Here is a 19999-nt window from a genome sequence, read left to right as displayed (position 1 = left end):
ACTTTATTTCACTTATTTGTTGGGCTCATGGACGTCCCTAGAGTTTAAAGCAATCCAGAATTGCTGAACTTCAATTTAGTACTTCCTTTACCACTAAATTCATCTCTATATTATTGCTGAAGTCTTAACTGTATGCCAGAAAACTGTATGCCAGAAAATATAGCATTTATCTCACAGTGCAGGTGCAAATGGCATGTTCTTCCAATGTCTTGCCTTTTACCAGGAGCTATGATAAGCAAAAAATGAGGCCAAGGAGATGGCTCAGCGGGTATAAGTACCAGCCCACCGAGGCCTGACAACCTGAGTTCAGTTCTTGTAACCTACATCAAAGCCATAAGCAGAAACGTACAAATGTAGCTCAGTCTTATACACAAACAAGTAAGATGAAGACTAGAGCATGGAGAGGCAGCTAATGGCCATCAAGCCTGAAGTATAAAGTATGATAAAAATGAGAGAGACTGTGACAATAAGGTAGAGAGAAGTGGCTCTTGCAAGTTATTCTTTGACCCATATATGCCCACTGTGGCACTCTGTACATGTAAACCCATACAAACACACACATATATACATATACAAACACATAGATGATGATAATAATAATAACTTGTTAAAATTACCAAAGTTAAAATTTTTGTTATATCTACCTATCTATATCTGTATCTATATGCATTTATGAATATATCGTACACACACACACACACACACACACACACACACACACACACACACCTTAATGTCAGCTTTCTGACGCCAGATTCACTATTTAGTATTGAGAGATATCATGGTCACCATCATCTATATAGTTTAAAGCTAGTCAAAAATTTACTGAACTATCATCACATTGTAACTATCATCACATTGTAATTTATGGTAATAAGCTTCTTTGTTTAAATATTCAGAAGTATCTCTAGGTTAAGGTAATATATGAAAAGTAGTTTTACATAAGTCAAAACCAATGCAAAAAATTTGAAACATGATGGATGAAGAATTCTCAAATATACAGAAATTAAATCACACAGATTCCGAGACTATAGATAGTTGAGAACCAAGCCTGGAGTGGTAATCAATGCATCTCCGCTGCTACCTTCGGCTCTCTGCTCCAAGGCAGTTCAGCTCTTCCTGGAGAGCCCTCATCTACTGCAGGAGGACAGACGCTCCTTGCAGTGTCACATCTATGTCCAGCAGTGGCACAGGCTGGAGGGATTTGAAGTTTGGTCTAGAGGTGGGTCACTGTGTCCTGCTAACACATAACATGTGTCTTTCCTGAGCCAAACCTTCCCAGTTGGACTTTGGTGGGGAAAAAAAAAAAACCAACATGCTCAAGTCATTCTGAGGATCACATACTCAAATATGAATGTAAGTTATCAACAAACTGTGGGAATGAAGAGAAAGTTTTAAGAACATATAAGATGTGAAGAAAATGAAAAATGAGGATTGTTTTGATTTTCTTTTATATTCCAAAGTTAAAGCTATTTGCTTAGTTTTGAGTTGTAAACTGAGTAATCTAACATGTAAAATAATTTTGTAGTGTTCTGAGAGAGAGAGAAAGAGGAAGAGAGGGAGAGGGAGAGAGAGAGAATGATGTTGAGTTGTAGGAAGGTTGTAAGATCTTAGACAAGTTAGAGTTTAAGGGAGCATATGTTATATAAAAATATAAAAAAAAGAGAAAAACCTCCCTAGTGTTAGAAAAATAAAATTATTATGAAATGATAATGAATAGCGTTTAGTCTTAAAAAATAAAACTGCTAAAACCTATAGCTGTTTACAAATATACACAATAGGTTATCTTCTGTATATGACAGAAAACATTCAGGTTTTATCTTTCTGAGTCTGGATGACCTTTAAATATTGTGTACTCTAAGTCCAGTTGTTTTCTGCAAGTTTTACTATTTTACTTTTATTTAGAGCTGAATAATATTCTATGGTATGTATGTACCAGTATTTCATTATCCATTATCTGTTGATGGACATCTAAGTTGGTTACATTTCACTTCTATAGTAAATACAATAGTAACAAACATGGGCTGCAAATATCTCTATGGCAGAATATGGGGTTCTCTAGGTTATGCCCAGAAAGTAAATAGTTGGGTCATAGGGTAGTTCTATTTTTAATTTTGAGGGATCCCCAAATTGATTACCATAATGGCTGTTCACTGGCAGTGAAAATGAGGTCTCTTTCCCTCTAACATCCTTTCCCACACTCATTGTCAATTTCCTTGATGACAGCCATTCTGACTAGAATGAAATAGTATCTCAAAGGAGTTTTATTCACATTTCCCTGATGACTATAAATGGTTTTAAAAAATTAGCTACTGGCCATTTGTGTTTCTTCTTTTGAAAATTGTTCGTCTCATCAGCCCATTTACTGATTGACAGTTTTACGTCTTTGGCATTTAATGTCTGAAATTCTTTGTAAATTCTGCATATTACCTTCTTATCTCAAGCAGTGCTGATAAAGACTTCCCTCCCCATTCTGTGGGCTGTCTGTGTGCTCTGCTGGTATCTTCCTTTGCTGTGCAGACTTTTCTTGATCCCATGTAGTCTCATTGGCTGATAGATGATGCTTGTTCCAGTGCTTTTGATTGAAGTTCTGTTCTGAAAATTCTTCCCCACCCCAACCTGACGTCTTGCAGAGTATTCTGGAGCATTCCATGTGTTCCGCTAGCATTTTCAGGTATTGTTTTATTTGGTTTGCTTCGGTTTGGTTTTGGTTTTTGAGACAGGGCTGCTCTGTATAGCTTTGGCTGTCCTGGACTCTCTTTGTAGACCAAGCTGGCCTCGAGTTCAGAAATCCAGCTGCCTCTGACTCCCTGGGTGCTGAGAATACAACTATGCACCACCTCACCCAACATTTTCAGGTTTTCAGTTAAGGTCTTTAATCCATTGCAAATGAACTTTTTCTAAGGTGAAAAAAAGAACCTAGTCTAATAGGTCTAAATATGGTATAATTTAACATTCAGTAAGGAGACTAGGAAAAGGTCATTTGGGCGATGAGACTGGATAGGGAAATGAACATGTGAGTCATGGAAGAAGTCATGAAGCTAATTGATTTTCTAGATTTAATTCTGTCCTTATCTTTTCCATTTGGTGGGTAACTACAGAAAAACATAATTGATACTGTAAGTGTAAAACCTCATATAAAGCTCCATAATTTAGAATGGGCATTCTAATTGTATAGTTCAGTGAGGTGTCCAGAGTTTGAGAATGAGCAAGTGTTTGAGTGGCCACATTAATATAGCTGTGTGATGTTGTTAATTGTAAGTTCATTGCAATAAAGTGATATTTATTTTTTAAAAAATACGAAGAATGGGTGACTAAATACCTTTTAGTTATAATTCTAAAGTTTACTTGAAGGATTCTTAACTTCTATTAAGTTCTAAATAAAGCAATTTAACCACACACAAAAAATAATTTTAGCAAAATATATTTTGTACCCTATGTATCGTTACATTTAACTTTTAAGGAAATGGAGTATTTCATACAGCAAATAAGCAAGATTTTAAACAAACAAACAACAACACAACTACAGCAAAAAAGACTTATGATGTTGATTCTGATCTCAGTTTTACCATTGATTCACAGTGCTTAAGCAAAGTCCATCAAATCGGCTCAGCAGCACCTGCTCCTCTGAAAGGAGAGCAGTGATAGCTTCAATTTAATTTATAACACCTTAGAAGACTCAAATAATGTATGTGAGGGAAGCACTTCAATGAATAGTAGGGCCTACTACTTAAAATTATTCCTCAGGAATGTTCTAAAAAGTCATGGTTCTTTCTCTACATTGTTCATAGTAATCAATAAATATCAACCATTGAATTCAACAAGTTCCGGTTATCGTATTTGCTCAACCAATACTGACTTGCATGATTATCCAAAACCTCAATGAAGAATGTCCTATGTAATAACAGCCCTCCTGCTGAGCCAGCAGGAGCACATTATCAAACTTCTACACAGAAAACAGCACTTGTATTTTTATATACAACATGAGAGCGGCAAAAGGAGAGCTTCCTGCGTTTTCTTTGACCATTATATCTGTCATCATTTTCTTTTCTTATTGCATTGACTAGGGCTGTCAGCAAAGTATTGAATCAAAATGTGAATGGTTAAAATCTATTTTATTCCCTCTGTCAGGGAGATGCATGTGGCCCCAAGATTCCTCCTTTTTAACTAGCCTTCTGGGTCTTTGGGTTGTAGCATGCTTATGATTTATGTAATGGTGAATATCCATTTATAAGTGAATACATTATATATATGTGTGTGATATATATATATATTTTTAATTCTGGGATACCTTACTCAGGATGACTTTTCTAGTCCATCAATTTGTTTGCCAATTTCATAATGTTCTATTTTTTCAACAGCTGAGTAATGCGCCAATATATAAATATATCACATTTTTTTATCCATTTTTCTTTTGAGGAGAATCCAGGTTGTTCCCAGTTTCTGTATATTATGAATAAAGCCACAATAAACATAGTTGAAAATGTCCTTGTGTTAAGGTGGAGCATACTTTGGGTATATGCACAAGAGTTGTATATCTGGGTCTTGATGTAAATCAATTCCTAACTTACTGGGGAGAACTGCCATGTTGATTTCCATAGTGGTTGTGCAATTTTGCAATGTCACCAGCAATGGAGAAGTATTCCCCTTGCTCTACATTCTCTTGGGCATGTGCTATCACTTGTGTTTTTTATCTTAGCCATTCTAACAGGTGTAAGATAGAATCTCAAAGTAGCTTTGATTTTTATTTCCCTGGTAGATAAGGATGTTAAACATTTCTTTATGTGTTTACCAGCCAATTGAGATTCCTCTATGATGAATTCTGTTAAGATTGGTATCCCAATCTTTAAGTGGATTATTTGGTTTTTTGATATCTAATTCCTTGAGTTCTTTATATATTTTGGATATTAATCCTCTATCTGATGTGGGATTGTTTTAAAAAAAATCTCCCCATTCTGTAGCCTGCTGTTTTGGCCTATTGATATCCTTTGCCTTAATGAAGCTTTTAAGTTTCATATATTAATTGTTGATCTTAGTGCCTGTGCCTTTGGTGTTCTGTTCAGAAAAGACATCTCTGTGCCAATGTGTTCAAAACTATTCCCCACTTTCTTTTCTATCGTTTTAAGTGTATCTGGTTTTATGTTGAGGTCTTTGATCCACTTGGACTTAAGTTTTGTGCAGGGTAATAGAATTGGATCTATTTGCTTTCTTCTACATGCAAATATCCAGTTTAACAGCACAATTTTTTAAATATACTGCCTTTTTTACCAGTGTATATTTCTGGATTCTTTATCAAAAATCACATGTCCATATGTATGCAGCTCTGGGTCTTTAGTTCAATTCCATTGATCATCATGTCTATTATGTGCCAATAATATGTGGTTTTATTATAATAACTATGCACTGCAATTTGAGACCTCCACCAGTTCTTTTATTGTACAGGACTGTTTTAGCTATTCTGGGTTTTGCTGTTGTTGTTGTTGTTGTTTTTTGGTTTTCCATATGAAGTTGAGAATTGTCCTGTCAAGGTCTATAAAGAATTGTGTTAGAATTTTGATGGGAATTGAATTGAATCTGTAGATTGCCTTTGATAGAATGGCCATTTTTTTTGTACTATTCTAATCCTACCAATCCATGAGCATGGTATATATTTCCATCTTCTGATATCTTCTCCAATTTCTTTCTTCAAAGACTTGAAGTTTTATCATAAAAAATCTTTGGCTTACTTAGTCAGAGTTACCCCCAAGATATTTTATGTTATTTGAGGCTATTGTGAAAGGTGTTATTTCCCTAATTTTGGGAGCATATGAGGATGATTGAAGGAGTGGAGGGCTAGGCAGTAGGAAAGATGAGGTTCAGGGACAGAGTGCAGGCAGAGATGGCTAGAATTGGTGTTCTGCTGTGGAGTAATGTGGAAACTTAGTGCAAGGAAGAATGCCTGGAATCTACGCAGGTGATTCTAATGAGTACTACTGATAATCAGGATATGGAGTCTCTACTGGATATCTCTTGTTGCCAGACAAGGCTTTTAGTGGCAGGACTGGGATGCACTCAAGTTGAGTTGTTGGCATGGAACAGCTTCGTGAGGGGTTCCATGGAAATCTGAAATAACCCTGGCTTTTGCTAAGCCAAAAGATTCTCCCTGCAAACTGAAAGTGGGACCCCTTTGCTAAAGCAACACCCATACAACTTGTTGAACTTGAAGAAGTCAAGTTTGTGCCTACATGGAGCCTTCACCCCTTTGTTCTAGTGTCCTTGGTATAGAAAGGTACTCTGCCAACTACTGAAAGAGAAATATAAACCCCAACCCAGCCACAAAACTGTTGGCCTACAATATGTCCTGCTTGCAAAATATGTTAGGGTAATGACAGCATAGAACTGTCCTAAGCCAGCTCCATGATAAGAAACCCATACCCCACACTGCTGGGTTAACCAAAAGCTTGAAACTAGATAGCCGAGAAACTAAGTTTAACACTACTGGTCAAAAAATATCAATAAAATTACTCCTAATGATATTCTGGTATATTCAAAGATCAGTGCCTTATTTGGTCATCATCAGAGAAGCTTCCTCTAGCTGTATATGGGAACAGACACAGAGAAACACAGCCATACATTATGCAGAGAGAGAGTCTAAATGGTTTGTGCTTTAGTTGAGCTTTTATTGCTATGAAGAGACACCATGACCACATCAACTCTTCATCATCATCATCATCATTATTTATTTACTTTACATCCTGATTGCAGTTTCCCCTTTTCCTATCTTCCCAGTGCCCCTTACCTCTCCCCATCCACTCCTCCTCTTCTTCTCCTCAGTAAAGGGAAATCTTCCCATGAATATAAACTTGCCATATCAAGTTGCAGTAACATGAGATGCATATTCTTATATTGAGGCTAGACAAAGCAGCCATATTTGACAGAAGGCTGACATACAAAATATATAAAGAACTCAAGAAACTAGACATCAACACACCAAATAACCCAATTAAAATTGGGATACAGATTTACCCAGAGAATTCTCAACAGAGGAGTCTCTAATGGCCAACAAACACTTAAAGAAATATTCAACATCCTTAGTCCTCAGAGAAATGCAAATCAAAAGAACTCTGATATTCTGTCTTAGATCCATCGGAATGGCTAAGATCAAAAACCCAAGTGACAGCTCATGCTGGCAAGGATTTAGAGCAATAGGAACATTCCTCCATTGATGGTGGGAGTGCACATTTGTACAACCACTTTGAAAATTAATTTGGCATCTCCTCAGAAAATTGAGAATAGATCTACCTCTAACAAGCTGTATCACAGCAACTTTTATAGAGAAAAACATTTACTTGAGACTGGCTTATAGTTCCAGAGGTTTAATCCATTATTTTCATGGTGGGTATCATGGCAACCTGCAGGCAGACTTGGTACTGGAGGAGCTGATTGTCCTAAAACTTACTCACAGGCCACAGAGGGTGACTGTGTTTGTCACACTAGACCTAGCTTGAGCATATGAGACCTCAAAGCCCACTTATACAGTGACAAGCTTCCTCAAACAAGGTCACACCTCATAATAGTAACACTTTATGGGCATTCATACACATGAGTCTATGGGAGCCATTCCTATTCAAAACACCCACCACCTTTATCAAACCCCTCCTCTCAGAGCCCAGGGAATTCATTGGTGATTTTAAGAGGCAGTGGGGATGAAGGACATCAGGAGAACAAAGCTATCTGAATCAACTAAGCAAGGCATATATGAGTTCACAAACTCTAAGTGGCAAGCACAGGGCCTATATGGGTCTGCCCAGGTCCTCTGTGTATATATTATAATTTTTGGCTTAGTATTTTTATGGGATTCCCGACTGTGAGAACAAGTGGGTCTCTTACTCTTGTGCCTGCTCTTAGGGCTGTTTTCCTCCTGTTGGGTTACCATAAGCAACTTCACTATAACACATCTTTTTTTTTTCACCTTATTACATTTTATTTTGTCATGTTTCCTTGTCATCTCTTAGAAGACTGTTTTCTGGTGAAAAAAAATGGGAGTGGCTCTGGAGTGGAGGGTAGGTACATGGGGAGAAACAGGAATGGGTAGAATGAGTGGAAATTTTAAGCAGGACATATTGTACGGAAAAAGAGAAGGTGTTTTCAATAAAAGGAAATATCTAAAGAATGTAAATAGATCATTGGGAAAGTTCTTTTCCCATTCTGTGGTCTGCTGATATGTCTGAATGATGGTGTCCTTTTTCCATACAGAGGCTTCGCAGCTCATGAGGCCCTTTTACTAATTGTTGATCTTAGTGCCTGTGCCATCAGCACCCTGTTCAAAAGCTTTTTTCCCTGTGACAATGAGTTCTAGATTATTCACCCACCTTCTCTTCTGTTATAGTAAGATATTTGGTCTTACTTGAGGGCTTTGATCCACATGGGGTGATTTTTCACAGGGTGATAGACAAGGATCTATTTGGATCCATCTATTTGTAACTATCTATTTTGACCAGTACCATTCTTGAAAACACTTTCTTTTGCTAGTATTAATACCTTCAGCAATTCTTTTATTTTTCAAGGTTATTTTAGCTATACTGGGTTTCTTATGTTTCCCCATGAAGTAGAACATTTTTTCAACTTCTATAAAAACTATGTTTGAGTTTTGATGGGGATTGTTTTGAATCTATAGATTGCTTTTGGTAGTATAGTCATTTTCACAGTATGAATGCTATTTATCTTGGGCGTCTGAGATCTTTCCATCTCTTCAATTTCTTTCGTCAATGTCTTAAATTTCTTATCATAGTCTTTCACTTGCTTAGTTGGTGTTATCCAAAGATATTTTTGAAACTATTGTGAAAAGTATAGTTTCCTGATTTCTTTCTCAGCCCATTTGCCATTTGTATATGGGGGGGGGGGCTATTGATTTCTCTGTGTTAATTTTGTACCCTGTAACTTTGCTGAACATGTTTATCATCTGTATAGGTATCCTGGGTGGAATCTTCAAGGTTTTTCCAGATCTCAGTCCTGATTGGGATGTCTTCAGAACAGCCCTCTCCTCAAGGCTTGGAAATCTATGTGAGAAAGAAGGCAGGAAGATTTTAAAGGATAGAGGTAATGGATGAACCCAAAGACACAACAGGACTGATACATATATGAACTCACAAAGAATGGCAGCACACACAGACCTGCACAGATTCAGGACAGGTAGGGTTCCAGATCTGAGAGAAGGAAGTAGACACCGGCTCCCCCACCTTAGCAGAGAAGCTATCTGCAATTGATATCTAAGGGTAAAGAATAATAAGTTTTCTCCAATGAAGTGTCTCTGAGTATATCAACCAAATTCCACGGCAGGCCCCATGCCCAGGAGTAGTCAGCCAACACAAAACAAACTGCACGTTTTGTTGTTGTTGTTGTTGTTGTTTTGGAGACCTTGTGTTTAATTATGTTTTGTTTAGGCTTTTTGTTATTTTATTGTGATTTTGTTTGTTAGGAGTTATTGAGTGGGAAGATAATCAAAATATATTGTATAAGATATTAATTAAAATAAGAAATATGTAAATGGACAATACCATTATCTCTTTCTTGTTTATAATAATTTGTAGGTTACAGAACATACATTCTTCATCATATTGTATGAGTTTTATGATTGATTAAGTTTGGGATCTATTTTGATGAAAGAATACTACTGAAATGTTATTGTGTTAATTTCAATATGGCTCGTTAGAGATCACAAATTGTTATTAGTAACATAATTTTCAATTACCTGATAAGATTATCATCCATGGGTTTCCTCTGTAAAGCTTTTATATTTCCACTTGTAACTAATTAATATTTGAAGGATTTTTGAGACTACATAAAAATGTTGATAGCTCTCAAAGTTTAACCCACTATTTTGATCAGTTGATAAAACTGGCAGATATTAAATTCTGAACCCATCATTCATTTATTTTTATTACAATATTCCACTTAGATTATTATTTCACTGAACTACAATTAGTAACCACCACTGTTAATTTTAAGCTTTAGTTTTATCAGATTTTGCCAGTGGGAATGCTTTCAAGTTGGCTCTTCTGTTCTTCTGAGATGCTGTGCCATATTCTGAATTCTTTTTTACAAACCTACCTTATACTTAGCTTTCCAAATCCTGGAAGTAGTGATTTGTCTCTCCTGATAAAAATTTTTATTTTTGCTCAAATGTTTATTCTGGTTCCATTAAATATTGCTATTAACACCTCAGTTTGTTTCATTATTTTTTCTCTTTTCTACTATGTTCTAGCTGTTTTTTTTTTTTTTTGAGTGAATTCTATTTTTGTTATTACATACCAGTATCTCATTCTGTGTATTCATTGTCATCTTCATCATCATCATTTTCATCATCATTATTGTGAAAGTAATTTTCCTAAGGTTTATAGTATGCACTGCTCCCTAGCAATATGAGAACCCTCCAAACTTTCCTATGTTCTTTTTGTTCTAAATTACTATTACCATAAATTTTTGGAACACAGATTACCAGATTTTTTTTTTTTTACTTTACACAGTACATATTGAGTTAGACCAACTTACACACTTTGTACTTTCTGGTGTGCTTTACTTCTCTTTACAAGCACTATTCTTCCGTATGAGAAACCTCCTATAACATTTCTTCTAGGACTTTTGTTTGTCTAAACAGTATTTCACTTCACATTGATGGTTTTAGGGTTTCTGATGGGCATAGAACTGTGGGCTAAAAATTGTTTTCTTTCAGACATTGCTCCACTGGTTTTTAAAGGCCTGCTTTCTGTCTTGGTGTCAGTACTCTCAAAGTAAACTACAACAAATCTCTACCTGCTATGAGATATTTTAGTTTGTTACTTTTCTGCTGTTCATTGTAATAAAATAGTAGTATTGATATGGGCTTCATTTCTCAAATAAGATTTGATGAAATTCTAACCTTTAGTATCTCAGAATGTGGTTTCTCTTGAAATACAATTCCATTGAGGTAGCCAGGATTTTTAACGTGGTTATTAAGATAGTCTATCATGCTATGTGATAGTATTGTTTTATTTTATTATATTTCATTACATCCCAATTCTAATACCCTCACTCTTATCTTCCAGTTCCCCACCTTCCTCCCTCTTCTGCTCTATTTCCCTCACCTAGACCTCTGACAAGTGGGGTCCTCCTCCCCCACCTTCTGACCATAGCCTATCAGGTCTCATCTGGATAGCCTGCATCCCCTTCCTCTGTGTTCCCACAGGGCCTTTCCACTAAGGGGCAGTGATCAAATAGCAGGCACCAGAATTCCTGTCAGAGGCAGTCTCCCCCTCGTCCACAGTTTCCCAAGTGGAGAATGAGCTGTCCAATGGCTACATCTGAACAGGGGCTCTAGGTCTTCTGCTTGCAATGTCCTAGGTTAGTGCATCTGTTTGTAGGCTCCCCTGGATCCAGATTTGCCAGCCTTGATAGTCTCCTTGTGGGGCTCCTGACAACCCCTCTCCACCCTTCCATCCCCTATCTCTTCCACACAACTCATAGCTCTTTGACAAGAGTTTGGATGCAAGTCCCAGTATCTGTCTCAGTTCATTGCTGAGTGGATTCTTTCAGAGGACATCTATGTTTGGCTAATATCTACTTATACATGAGTATATGACATATGGTACCGATTTCTCTATCGATTCTTCAGTTGAGGGGCATCTAGGTTGTTTCCAGATTCTGGCAATTAGGAAAAAAGCTTCTATGAACACAGTTGAGCATATATCCTAGCTGTATGGTATAACATCTTTCAAGTATGTGCCCAGGAGTGGTATGGCTGGGTCTTGCAGTAATGCAGTTTTCTGAGAAAGCACCAGATTGATTTCCAAAGTAGTTGTATAAGTTTGCACTGCCACCGGCAGTGGAGGAGTGTTCACTTTTCTCCACATCCTCACCAACATGTGCTGTCATTTGACTTTTTGATCTGAGCCATTCTGATGGGTGTAAGATGGAATCTCAAAGTCATTTTGATTTGTATTTTCCTGATGACTAGGGACATTGAGCATTTCTTTAAGTGCTTCTCAACCATTAGATATTTCTCTCTTGAGAATTCTCTGTTTAGTTTTGTACCTCAGTTTTTAATTGGATAATTTGTTTTTGTGATCTTAAATTTCTTCAGTTCTTTATATACTTTGGATATTAGGCCTCTGTCGGATATAGGGTTGGTAAAGACCTTTTTCTAGTCTGTAGGCTGTCATTTTGTTCTATTGACAATGTCCTTTGCCTTACAGAAGCTTTTCAGTTTCATAAGGTCCCACTTGTAACTTTTAACCTTAGAGCCTGAACTGTTGGTGTTCTCTTCAGGAAGTTGTATCCTGTGCTGGTGAATTCAATGCTCTCCTCCACTTTTTCTTCTAAAAGATTTAGCATATTTGGTTTTATGTTGATGTCTTTAATCCACTTGGACCTTAGTTTTGTGTGGGGTGATACATATGTATGTATGTGTGTGTGGGTGCATATATTCGCATTTTTCTATAAGTAGACCTCTAGCAAGATAAGCACCATTTGTTGAAGGTGCTATCTTTTTTCCATTGTATGTTTTTTATTTCTTTGTCAAAAATAAAGTGTCCATAGGTGGGTGGATCTATTCCTGAGTCTTTGGTTCTATTGTATTAATCGACCAGCCTATTTCTATTCCAGTACCATGATGTTTTTATTACTGTTGCTGTATAGTACAGCTTGAGGTCAGGGATGGAGATTCCCCCAGAAGAGCTTTTATTATGGAGGATTGTTTTAGCTATTCTGTTTTTTTTTTTTTTATATGAAGTTGAGAATTGATATTTCAAGGTCTGTATAGAATTGTGTAGGTATTTTGGTGGGAATTGCATTGAATTTGTAGATTGCTTTTGATAAAATGGCCATTTTTACTATGTTGATTCTCCCAATCCATGAGCATGGGAGATCTCTCCATCTTCTGATATCTTCTTCAATTTCTTTCTCCAGAGACTTGAAGTTGTTTCATACAAGTCTTTCACTTGCTTGGTTAGAATTACACCAATATACTTTATATTATATGTGGCTATTATGAAGAGTATAGTTTCTATAATTTCTTTATTAGCACATTTGTCATTTGTATACAAGAGGGCAACTGATATTTTTTAATTTATTTTGTATGCAGCCACTATGCTGAAGGTGTTTACCAGTTGTAGGAGTTCCTTGGTAGAATTTTTGGAGTCACTAATGTATATTAACATATCATCTACAAATAGTAATACTTCGACTTTTTCCTTTGCAATTTGTATCCCTTTGATCTCCTTTAGTTGTCTTTTTTCTCCAGCTAGAAATTCAAGTGCTATATGGAAGAGATATGAAGAGAGTGGACAGCCTTGTATTGTCCCTGATTCCAGTGGGACAGGCATTGATTTAAATTCCTCTCCATTGAGTTTGATGTTGTTTATAGGCTTGCTGTATATTGCCTTTACTATGTTTAGGTATGTTTCTTGTATCCCTGCTCTTTCTAAGACCTTTAACATGAATAGGTATTGGATTTTGTCAAATGCTTTTCCAGCATCGGAGGAGATGATAATGTGGCTTTTTTCTAGTTTGTTTATATGTGGGATTACATTTATGGATTCCCATATATTGAACCACCCCTGTATGTCCAGGATGAAGCCTACTTGGTCATGGTAAGTGATATTTTTGATGTGTTCTTGTATTTGATTCTGAGTATTTTGTTGAGTATTTTTTTATCTATGTTCATAAGAGAAATTGGTCTGAAATTCTCTTTCTTTGTTGGGTCTTTGTGTAGCTTAGGTATCAAGATGATTGTGGCCTCATAGGATGTGAATGAGTTGGGTAATACTTCTTCTGATTCTATTTTGTGGAATAGTTTGAACAGAATTGGTATTAGCGATTCTTTGAAGGTCTAGTAGCATTCTGCGCTGAATTCATCCAGCCCTGAGGTTTTTTGTTTGTTTGTTTGTTTTGTTTTGTTTTCATTTGGAGACTTATGATGACTGCCTCTATTTCCTTAGGAGAAATAGGACTATTTAATTTGTTTACCTGATCTTGATTCAGTTTGGTGATTGTTAGCTATGAAGAAAATTGTCCATTTCATTTAGATTTTCAAATTTTGTGGCATGTAAGCTTTTGACGTAAGACCTGATGATTCTTTGGATTTCCTTGGTGTCTGTCCTTATTTCTACCTGTTCATTTCTTATTTTGTTGATTTGAATACTCTATCTCTGCCTCTTTTATTAGTTTGGCTAAGAGTTTCTCTACTTTGTTGATTTTCTCAAAGAACCAGCTGTTGCTTTCATTGTTTCTTTGAATTGTTGTCTTTGTTTCTAATGTATTGATTTCAGCCCTGGGATTGATGATTTCCAATCATCTACTCCTCTTGGATGGGTCTGCTTCATTTTGTTCTAGAGCTTTTAGATGAACTGTTAAGTTGCTTGTATGGGATCTATGAACTTTCCTCTTAGCACTGCTTTCATTGTGTCCCGTAAGTTTGGATATGTTGTGCCTTCATTTTCATTGAATTCTAAGAAGTTTTTAATTTTTAAAATTTCATCCTTTACTCAAAGGTCATTGAGTAAGGAGTTGTTATGTTTCAATGAGTTTGAGGCTTTATGTTGTTTCTATTATTGTCGAGTCCCAGCTTTAATTCACAGTAGTCTTATAAAATGTAAGGGATTATTTCAATCTTCTTGAATCTGTTGAGGTGTGCTTTGTGACCAAGTATGTGATCAACTTTGGAGTATGTTCCATGAGGTGCTGAGAAGAATGGGTATTCATTTGTGTTTGGGTGAAATGTTCTGTAGATACTCATGATGTCTAATGTTTCATTATTCCTCCATTTAGTTTCTGTCTTGATGATCTTTCCACTAGGGAGAGTGGGATATTGAAACCTCCCACTATTTGTGCATGGAGTTCAATGTGTGATTTAAGCTTTAGTAATATTTCTAGTACAAAGGTGGGATCTCCTAAATTTGGAGCATAGATGTTCAGCATTGAGACATCATCTTGGTGTATTTTTCCTTTGACTAGTATGTAGTGTCCTTCTCCATCTCTTTTGACAAGTTTTGGCTTAAAGTATATTTTATTAGAAACTAGAATAGCTGCTCCAGCTTGCTTCTTGGTTCTGTTCACTTAGAATATATTTTGCCAGCCTTTTACTGTGAGGTAATGTCTATCTTTATTGCTGAGGTGTGTTTCTTGTATGCAGCAGCATGATGGGTCCTGATCTTGCCTCCATTTTGTTAGCCTGTGTTTTTATTGGGGAGTTGAGGCCATTGACGTTGAGAGATGTTAATGGCCAGTGCTTGTTAGTTCCTTTTGTTTTTATGTTGGTGTTGGTAGAGTGTGCGTATTTCCTTTCTTTTGGTTTTGTGGATTTGGGGTTATTTATTTTCTTTGTTTTCCTGGGTAATGTTAGCCTTTTGGGGTTGGAGCTTTTGTCCTAGTGTCTTCTGTAGGGCTGGATTTTTGGCTAGGTACTATTTAAGCTTGGTTTCTCCGTCTAGTGCTTGAATGTTTTGCTGGGTATAGTAGTCTGGGTTGGCATCTGTGGTCTCTTAGTATCTGTGTAGCATACATCTAGGCTCTTCTGGATTTCATAGTCTCTGTTGAGAAGTCAGGTGTAATTCGGATAGGTTTGCCTTTATATGTGACTTGGCCTTTTTCTCTTGCAGCTTTTAATATTCTTTTTTTATTCTGTATGTTTAGTGTTTTGATTATTATGTGGCAGGAGAATTTTCTGGTCGAATCTATTTGGAGTTTTTTAAGCTTCTTGTGTATTTATTTTTTGTATTAATTTATTCTTGTTACATCTCAATGGTTATCCCATCCCTTGTATCCTCCCATTCTTCCCTCCCTCCCATTTTCCCCTTATTCTCCTTCCCTATGACTGTTCTTGACATTTCTTTCTTTAGGTCAGGAAAGTTTTCTTCTATGATATTTTAAAAAATATATATTTTCTGGGATTTGGTGCTGGGAGTCTTCTTTTATATCCTATTATTTTTAGGCTTGGTCTTTTTGTAGTGTCCTACATTTCTTGGATGTTCTGTTTCAGGAGCTTTTTAGATTTCACATTTTTTTTTGACTGTTGTATCTATTTCTTCAATCATATCTTCTACACCTAAGATTCTGTCTTCTGTCTCTTCTATTCTGTGGGTGATGCTTGTGTCCCTACTTTCTGTCCGGTTCTCTAGGCTTTCCATTTCCAGGATTGTCTCAGATTGTGTCTATCTCAATTTTTAGGTCTTGAATCTTTTTATTCATTTTCTTCTCCTGTTTGATTGTAGTTGCTTTCTTTCACTAATTTCTTTTACCATTTGTTTAATTCTTTGATCTCTTTGTGTATTCTTGTTCTAGTTTTAGGGATTTATTTTCCTCCTTTAAGGCCTCTATAATTTTCATAACCTCATATTTGAAATATTTCACTTGTACGCTGGATGTGATAGTATCTCCAGGGCTTGCTGTGGTGATGGGACTGCTGGATTCTGGTATAAAACATCCCTGGGAATTATTGCCTGTATTTTTATGCTGACCTCTTCCCACTGTGATTTCTCTGGTGTGAGCAGGTTGGTGGTCTCTGATGGTCAGAGAGTTTGGGGGTAGGAATAGACAACATGGCTTATGTTCCAAGTCCTACTCACTTATGCAGCATTCACTCTCTCTGCTGGCTCCCTGTTTGTGACCCAGGTATGCCAGTCAGCTGAAGAACATGTAGAAAGATATCTGAGCAGAGAGTTGCTCTCTTGGGCCAACTGTCCTCCTCAGGGTAGAGGACACTGGGTGATACTGCTGTTTTTGTAGCCCACAGCTCCCTCTGAGCCTGGAGGTCAGAAGCTGCATGCCTGGCATCATGCAGTTAGTCCTTGGAGGCTGCACCCATGCCTGCATGGACCCTGGTACTTTCTGTGGATTGGCCAGGTGACCTGAGATCAAATCCACTTGTGTTCCAGGCTCTGGAACATAGAATTCTGGCCTAGAATCCCAAGATACTGGTATTTTTGCAAAATACAGCTTCCTCTGAGCCCCGGAGGTCAGAAGCTGCATGCTCCACCAGGCATGCAGTTAGTCCTTGGAGCCCCTGCTATGTGATTTTTAAAGATGTTATTAGGATAGCAGAATTGTAGAAAGACAGACATTCATATTGCCCCTGTGTATGGCACTGTATTTCATAGTTATATGATATAAAGCAATTGTGCCTGAAACAACTGGTTTTTATACCAATCACTCCCTTGATAGCCCATCAAACCTTGAACTGTCTCAAGAGGCCTGCCTCCAAATACCAACAATATATCACTTGGATGATCCAGTTTGCAGCACATGAATTCTAAAAGCCAATCTTTCAAACCATAGTAGTATATGGCTTTCCCGTTGTGTTCTTAACTACTGTGCATGCTGGTGTGCTACTGGCGAAGGGTGCTTTCTGAAGTTTTACTCTAGTATTTTCAGATAGTAAACTTTATGTCTTGTCAAACTCATACATTATCAGATATTATCTCTTTACCAATTTTCTAGCTTTCTCTCCATCTCTCCCTTTTTCTCCATCCTCCTCCTCCCATATATATTTATCTTTATAATGATTTATATGCCTTTTGTAATCTTTCCATATTGTCACTTTAAGTTATGTTTGTATTTTAGTTTGGGTAGTTTCTATTGTTCTATCTCTAATTTGTTATTTCTGTCATATATTACACTACTATTGAAAATATCAATCTAGTAAACTCTTTATTTTAGTTGCTTTATTCTTCAGTTCTGATATTTCATTTCACTTTTATGGGTCACAACTTTCTGCTAATGTGTACATTGACTATATTAATCATAATGGAACGATATAGGTTGCAATCCATGGAGTTTTTTACTTATTCAGTGTTGTTTTGCCTCCTGTCTTAGCTGACAATTGTCAATGATGCTCGACATGCTTAGTTAGGAATTAGAGTGTGGTGATATGATATCTTTCTTCAGATACAGTGGTCACATACATGGGGTCCTGTAGAGACCAGTGTTCTTCAAGCTTTTCCTTATTGGGTAAAAACCTTTCAGGTATTACATCTTAAAACCTGGATGTTTGCTTAACAGAGCCCTGCTTCCTTCGTACGCTTCAAACTTTGGTGTTCCAGGACAGCCTTAATGTGCACGCTTCTTTGTCTTTGAGCAGCAAAAAAAAAAATTGCATCATTTCTGAAAGTGTCACTTTCAACATGTGCTGCTTTGGATTAAACAAATGTCCCTAGGGTTAACTGTACAAAAAGAAAATGTCCATATCTCCCTCCTGTGCTTTCCCTGCCTGTGTGATCTGTCCTCCTTAATTCATGGGTATCATGATACTCTTTGGTGTTTTGTTTTTTTGTTTGTTTGTTTGTTTGTTTTTTTGTTTTTGAGTCCACATACTAGAAAAGAGAAAACCAAGTCACAAGCCATGCTGGATATCAGGACAAGCACAGAAAGAGGACAGTACGTGCAGTTCTTCACTCAGGATCTCTGCTGTCCAGGCAGACAAAGGCAGCTGGGTCCCCAGCTCTCCCCATAGACACAGGAGTCCTGTGCCTTAAGTGTACTCATGGCAAACAGCGACTGTTTATTGAGCAAAGTAATGGAGGGCCGAGGATGCTGCCCCCAGGCCTAGATGTGGCTCTTTGCACTGAAGGCCAGGTAGTAGATCACTATGCCAATTAGTGCAGCCAACACCTCCATGGAGACCCAAGGCCCATTCCAGGTACCCCGATGGTCCACACTGACTGTGAATAGGGGTGGGATGATGGAAATGTCCTCGTTATTTCTCTGAGCCTTCCTTAGGAGGCTGTAGGACTCTTCATCGAAGAATCTGACCTCATAGGTGCCTGCGTGGGCGCTCTTGTGCTCCAGGCTCCAGGACACCTGGTATCGGCCCACATCCTGGCCCCGGGTTACAGGAAACTGTTTTCCCCTAACATCCGCATAAAGAGCCATGTTCTGGACCCTGTTCTTGCAGGTCAGTGAGATCTCCACGATGAATACGGTCTCTGTAGAAATGATGGCATCTGAGGTTGTATAGTAAGAAGGGGTGATCTGGGGTTCCAGGCAAGCCTCTGCCGAGCAGTAAGATAGGCCGAACACCAGGAGTAGCGCCAGGGAGCCGAAAGATGCCACCGCCGTCGCCATGGCCTCTTCTCTGCCGAAGGAAAAGAGAGCAAGCCGCCCTGAACATGCGGAACAGACAAGGAAGTGCGACGCGTAAGCGGCCTCAGCACCCAATGGTGCGCTGGTGGGCTGGGCCAGGCATGGTGACGTAGCTGGTGGCACTAACGTGTCTGCTTCCGTAGCCAGGGTTCCAACCGGTCGCACTTCCTTTCTTCTCGTCACCACCCCGCCTCCACCACCACCACCACCACCACCACCACCAAGATGGCGACTTATCATGATACTCTTAAATCTTTTGTTCCTCTTGCCAATTGCACTAGTCTACCACTGTCACGTTAGCTTTGGTGCCATAATATGTAAATTAATAAAAACCTTAAGTGGATAACTGCCCAGTTCAGTTCAGTACAGTTCCCATATCCTCACAGTCTAGAGCCTTAATGCTCACTTGTTCAAATTGCTTTCTTGTCCTGAAAAGAAGCCATTTCCCCCTCCCAGCTCTCATCCTAAGTCAGACTGTTGGTATAAGAGTTTTGACTCCAGAAATAGAATCCTGGGATTTTCCCCCCTTATTGATACTCATGATAATGAAGATGATAATTCTGAAGTTAACTCAACTTAGAAATGGTGAAAGTATTAGTAAAGGAAAATAATTTAGCAATTTTCCATATCTTCATTGTATGCTCAATTTCTAATGTGCAATATTCACTATTTTTTCAAAAGGAAGAAAGGGATAAGACTGTGGTGGGGTTCAGTGTATAAACTGGACCAAGGACTTACATGGATAATATGAGGGCCTCAGTCCCAATCCTCAGCATCCTCATAAAAGCCAGGCACAGTGACATACATCTGTCACCTTCACTCTGAGAAAGCAGATAGAAGCAGGATCTTGGGGCTCCCAGGCCAGCCCATCTAGTTGAATTGATGAACTCATGATTAAATGAGAGATCCT

The 19999-nt window shown here is 37.8% G+C and overlaps 1 protein-coding gene and 1 pseudogene across 1 annotated transcript; both read right to left on the bottom strand.

The window, feature by feature from the left end:
• LOC127204301 (TAR DNA-binding protein 43-like) overlaps positions 1-2230 on the bottom strand; it is a 34960-nt pseudogene extending 32730 nt beyond the window's left edge.
• A 16164-nt stretch (positions 2231-18394) lies between these two features.
• On the bottom strand, positions 18395-19329 carry LOC127204300 (translocon-associated protein subunit delta-like). The gene has a single exon (XM_051163229.1). It carries the CDS (start codon positions 19327-19329, stop codon positions 18553-18555), a length of 777 nt encoding a protein of 258 aa, XP_051019186.1. The 3' UTR covers positions 18395-18552.
• Positions 19330-19999: the final 670 nt, after the last annotated feature.

The sequence above is a fragment of the Acomys russatus genome, chromosome 20, assembly GCF_903995435.1.
Source record: "Acomys russatus chromosome 20, mAcoRus1.1, whole genome shotgun sequence".
Lineage (NCBI taxonomy): Eukaryota > Metazoa > Chordata > Mammalia > Rodentia > Muridae > Acomys > Acomys russatus.
This window is presented reverse-complemented; position numbering and strand designations above follow the sequence as displayed.

Excerpts from the sequence above, each read along its gene's own strand:
- LOC127204300 (XM_051163229.1), bottom strand. The coding sequence starts at position 19,329 with ATGATAAGTCGCCATCTTGGTGGTGGTGGTGGTGGTGGTGGTGGTGGA.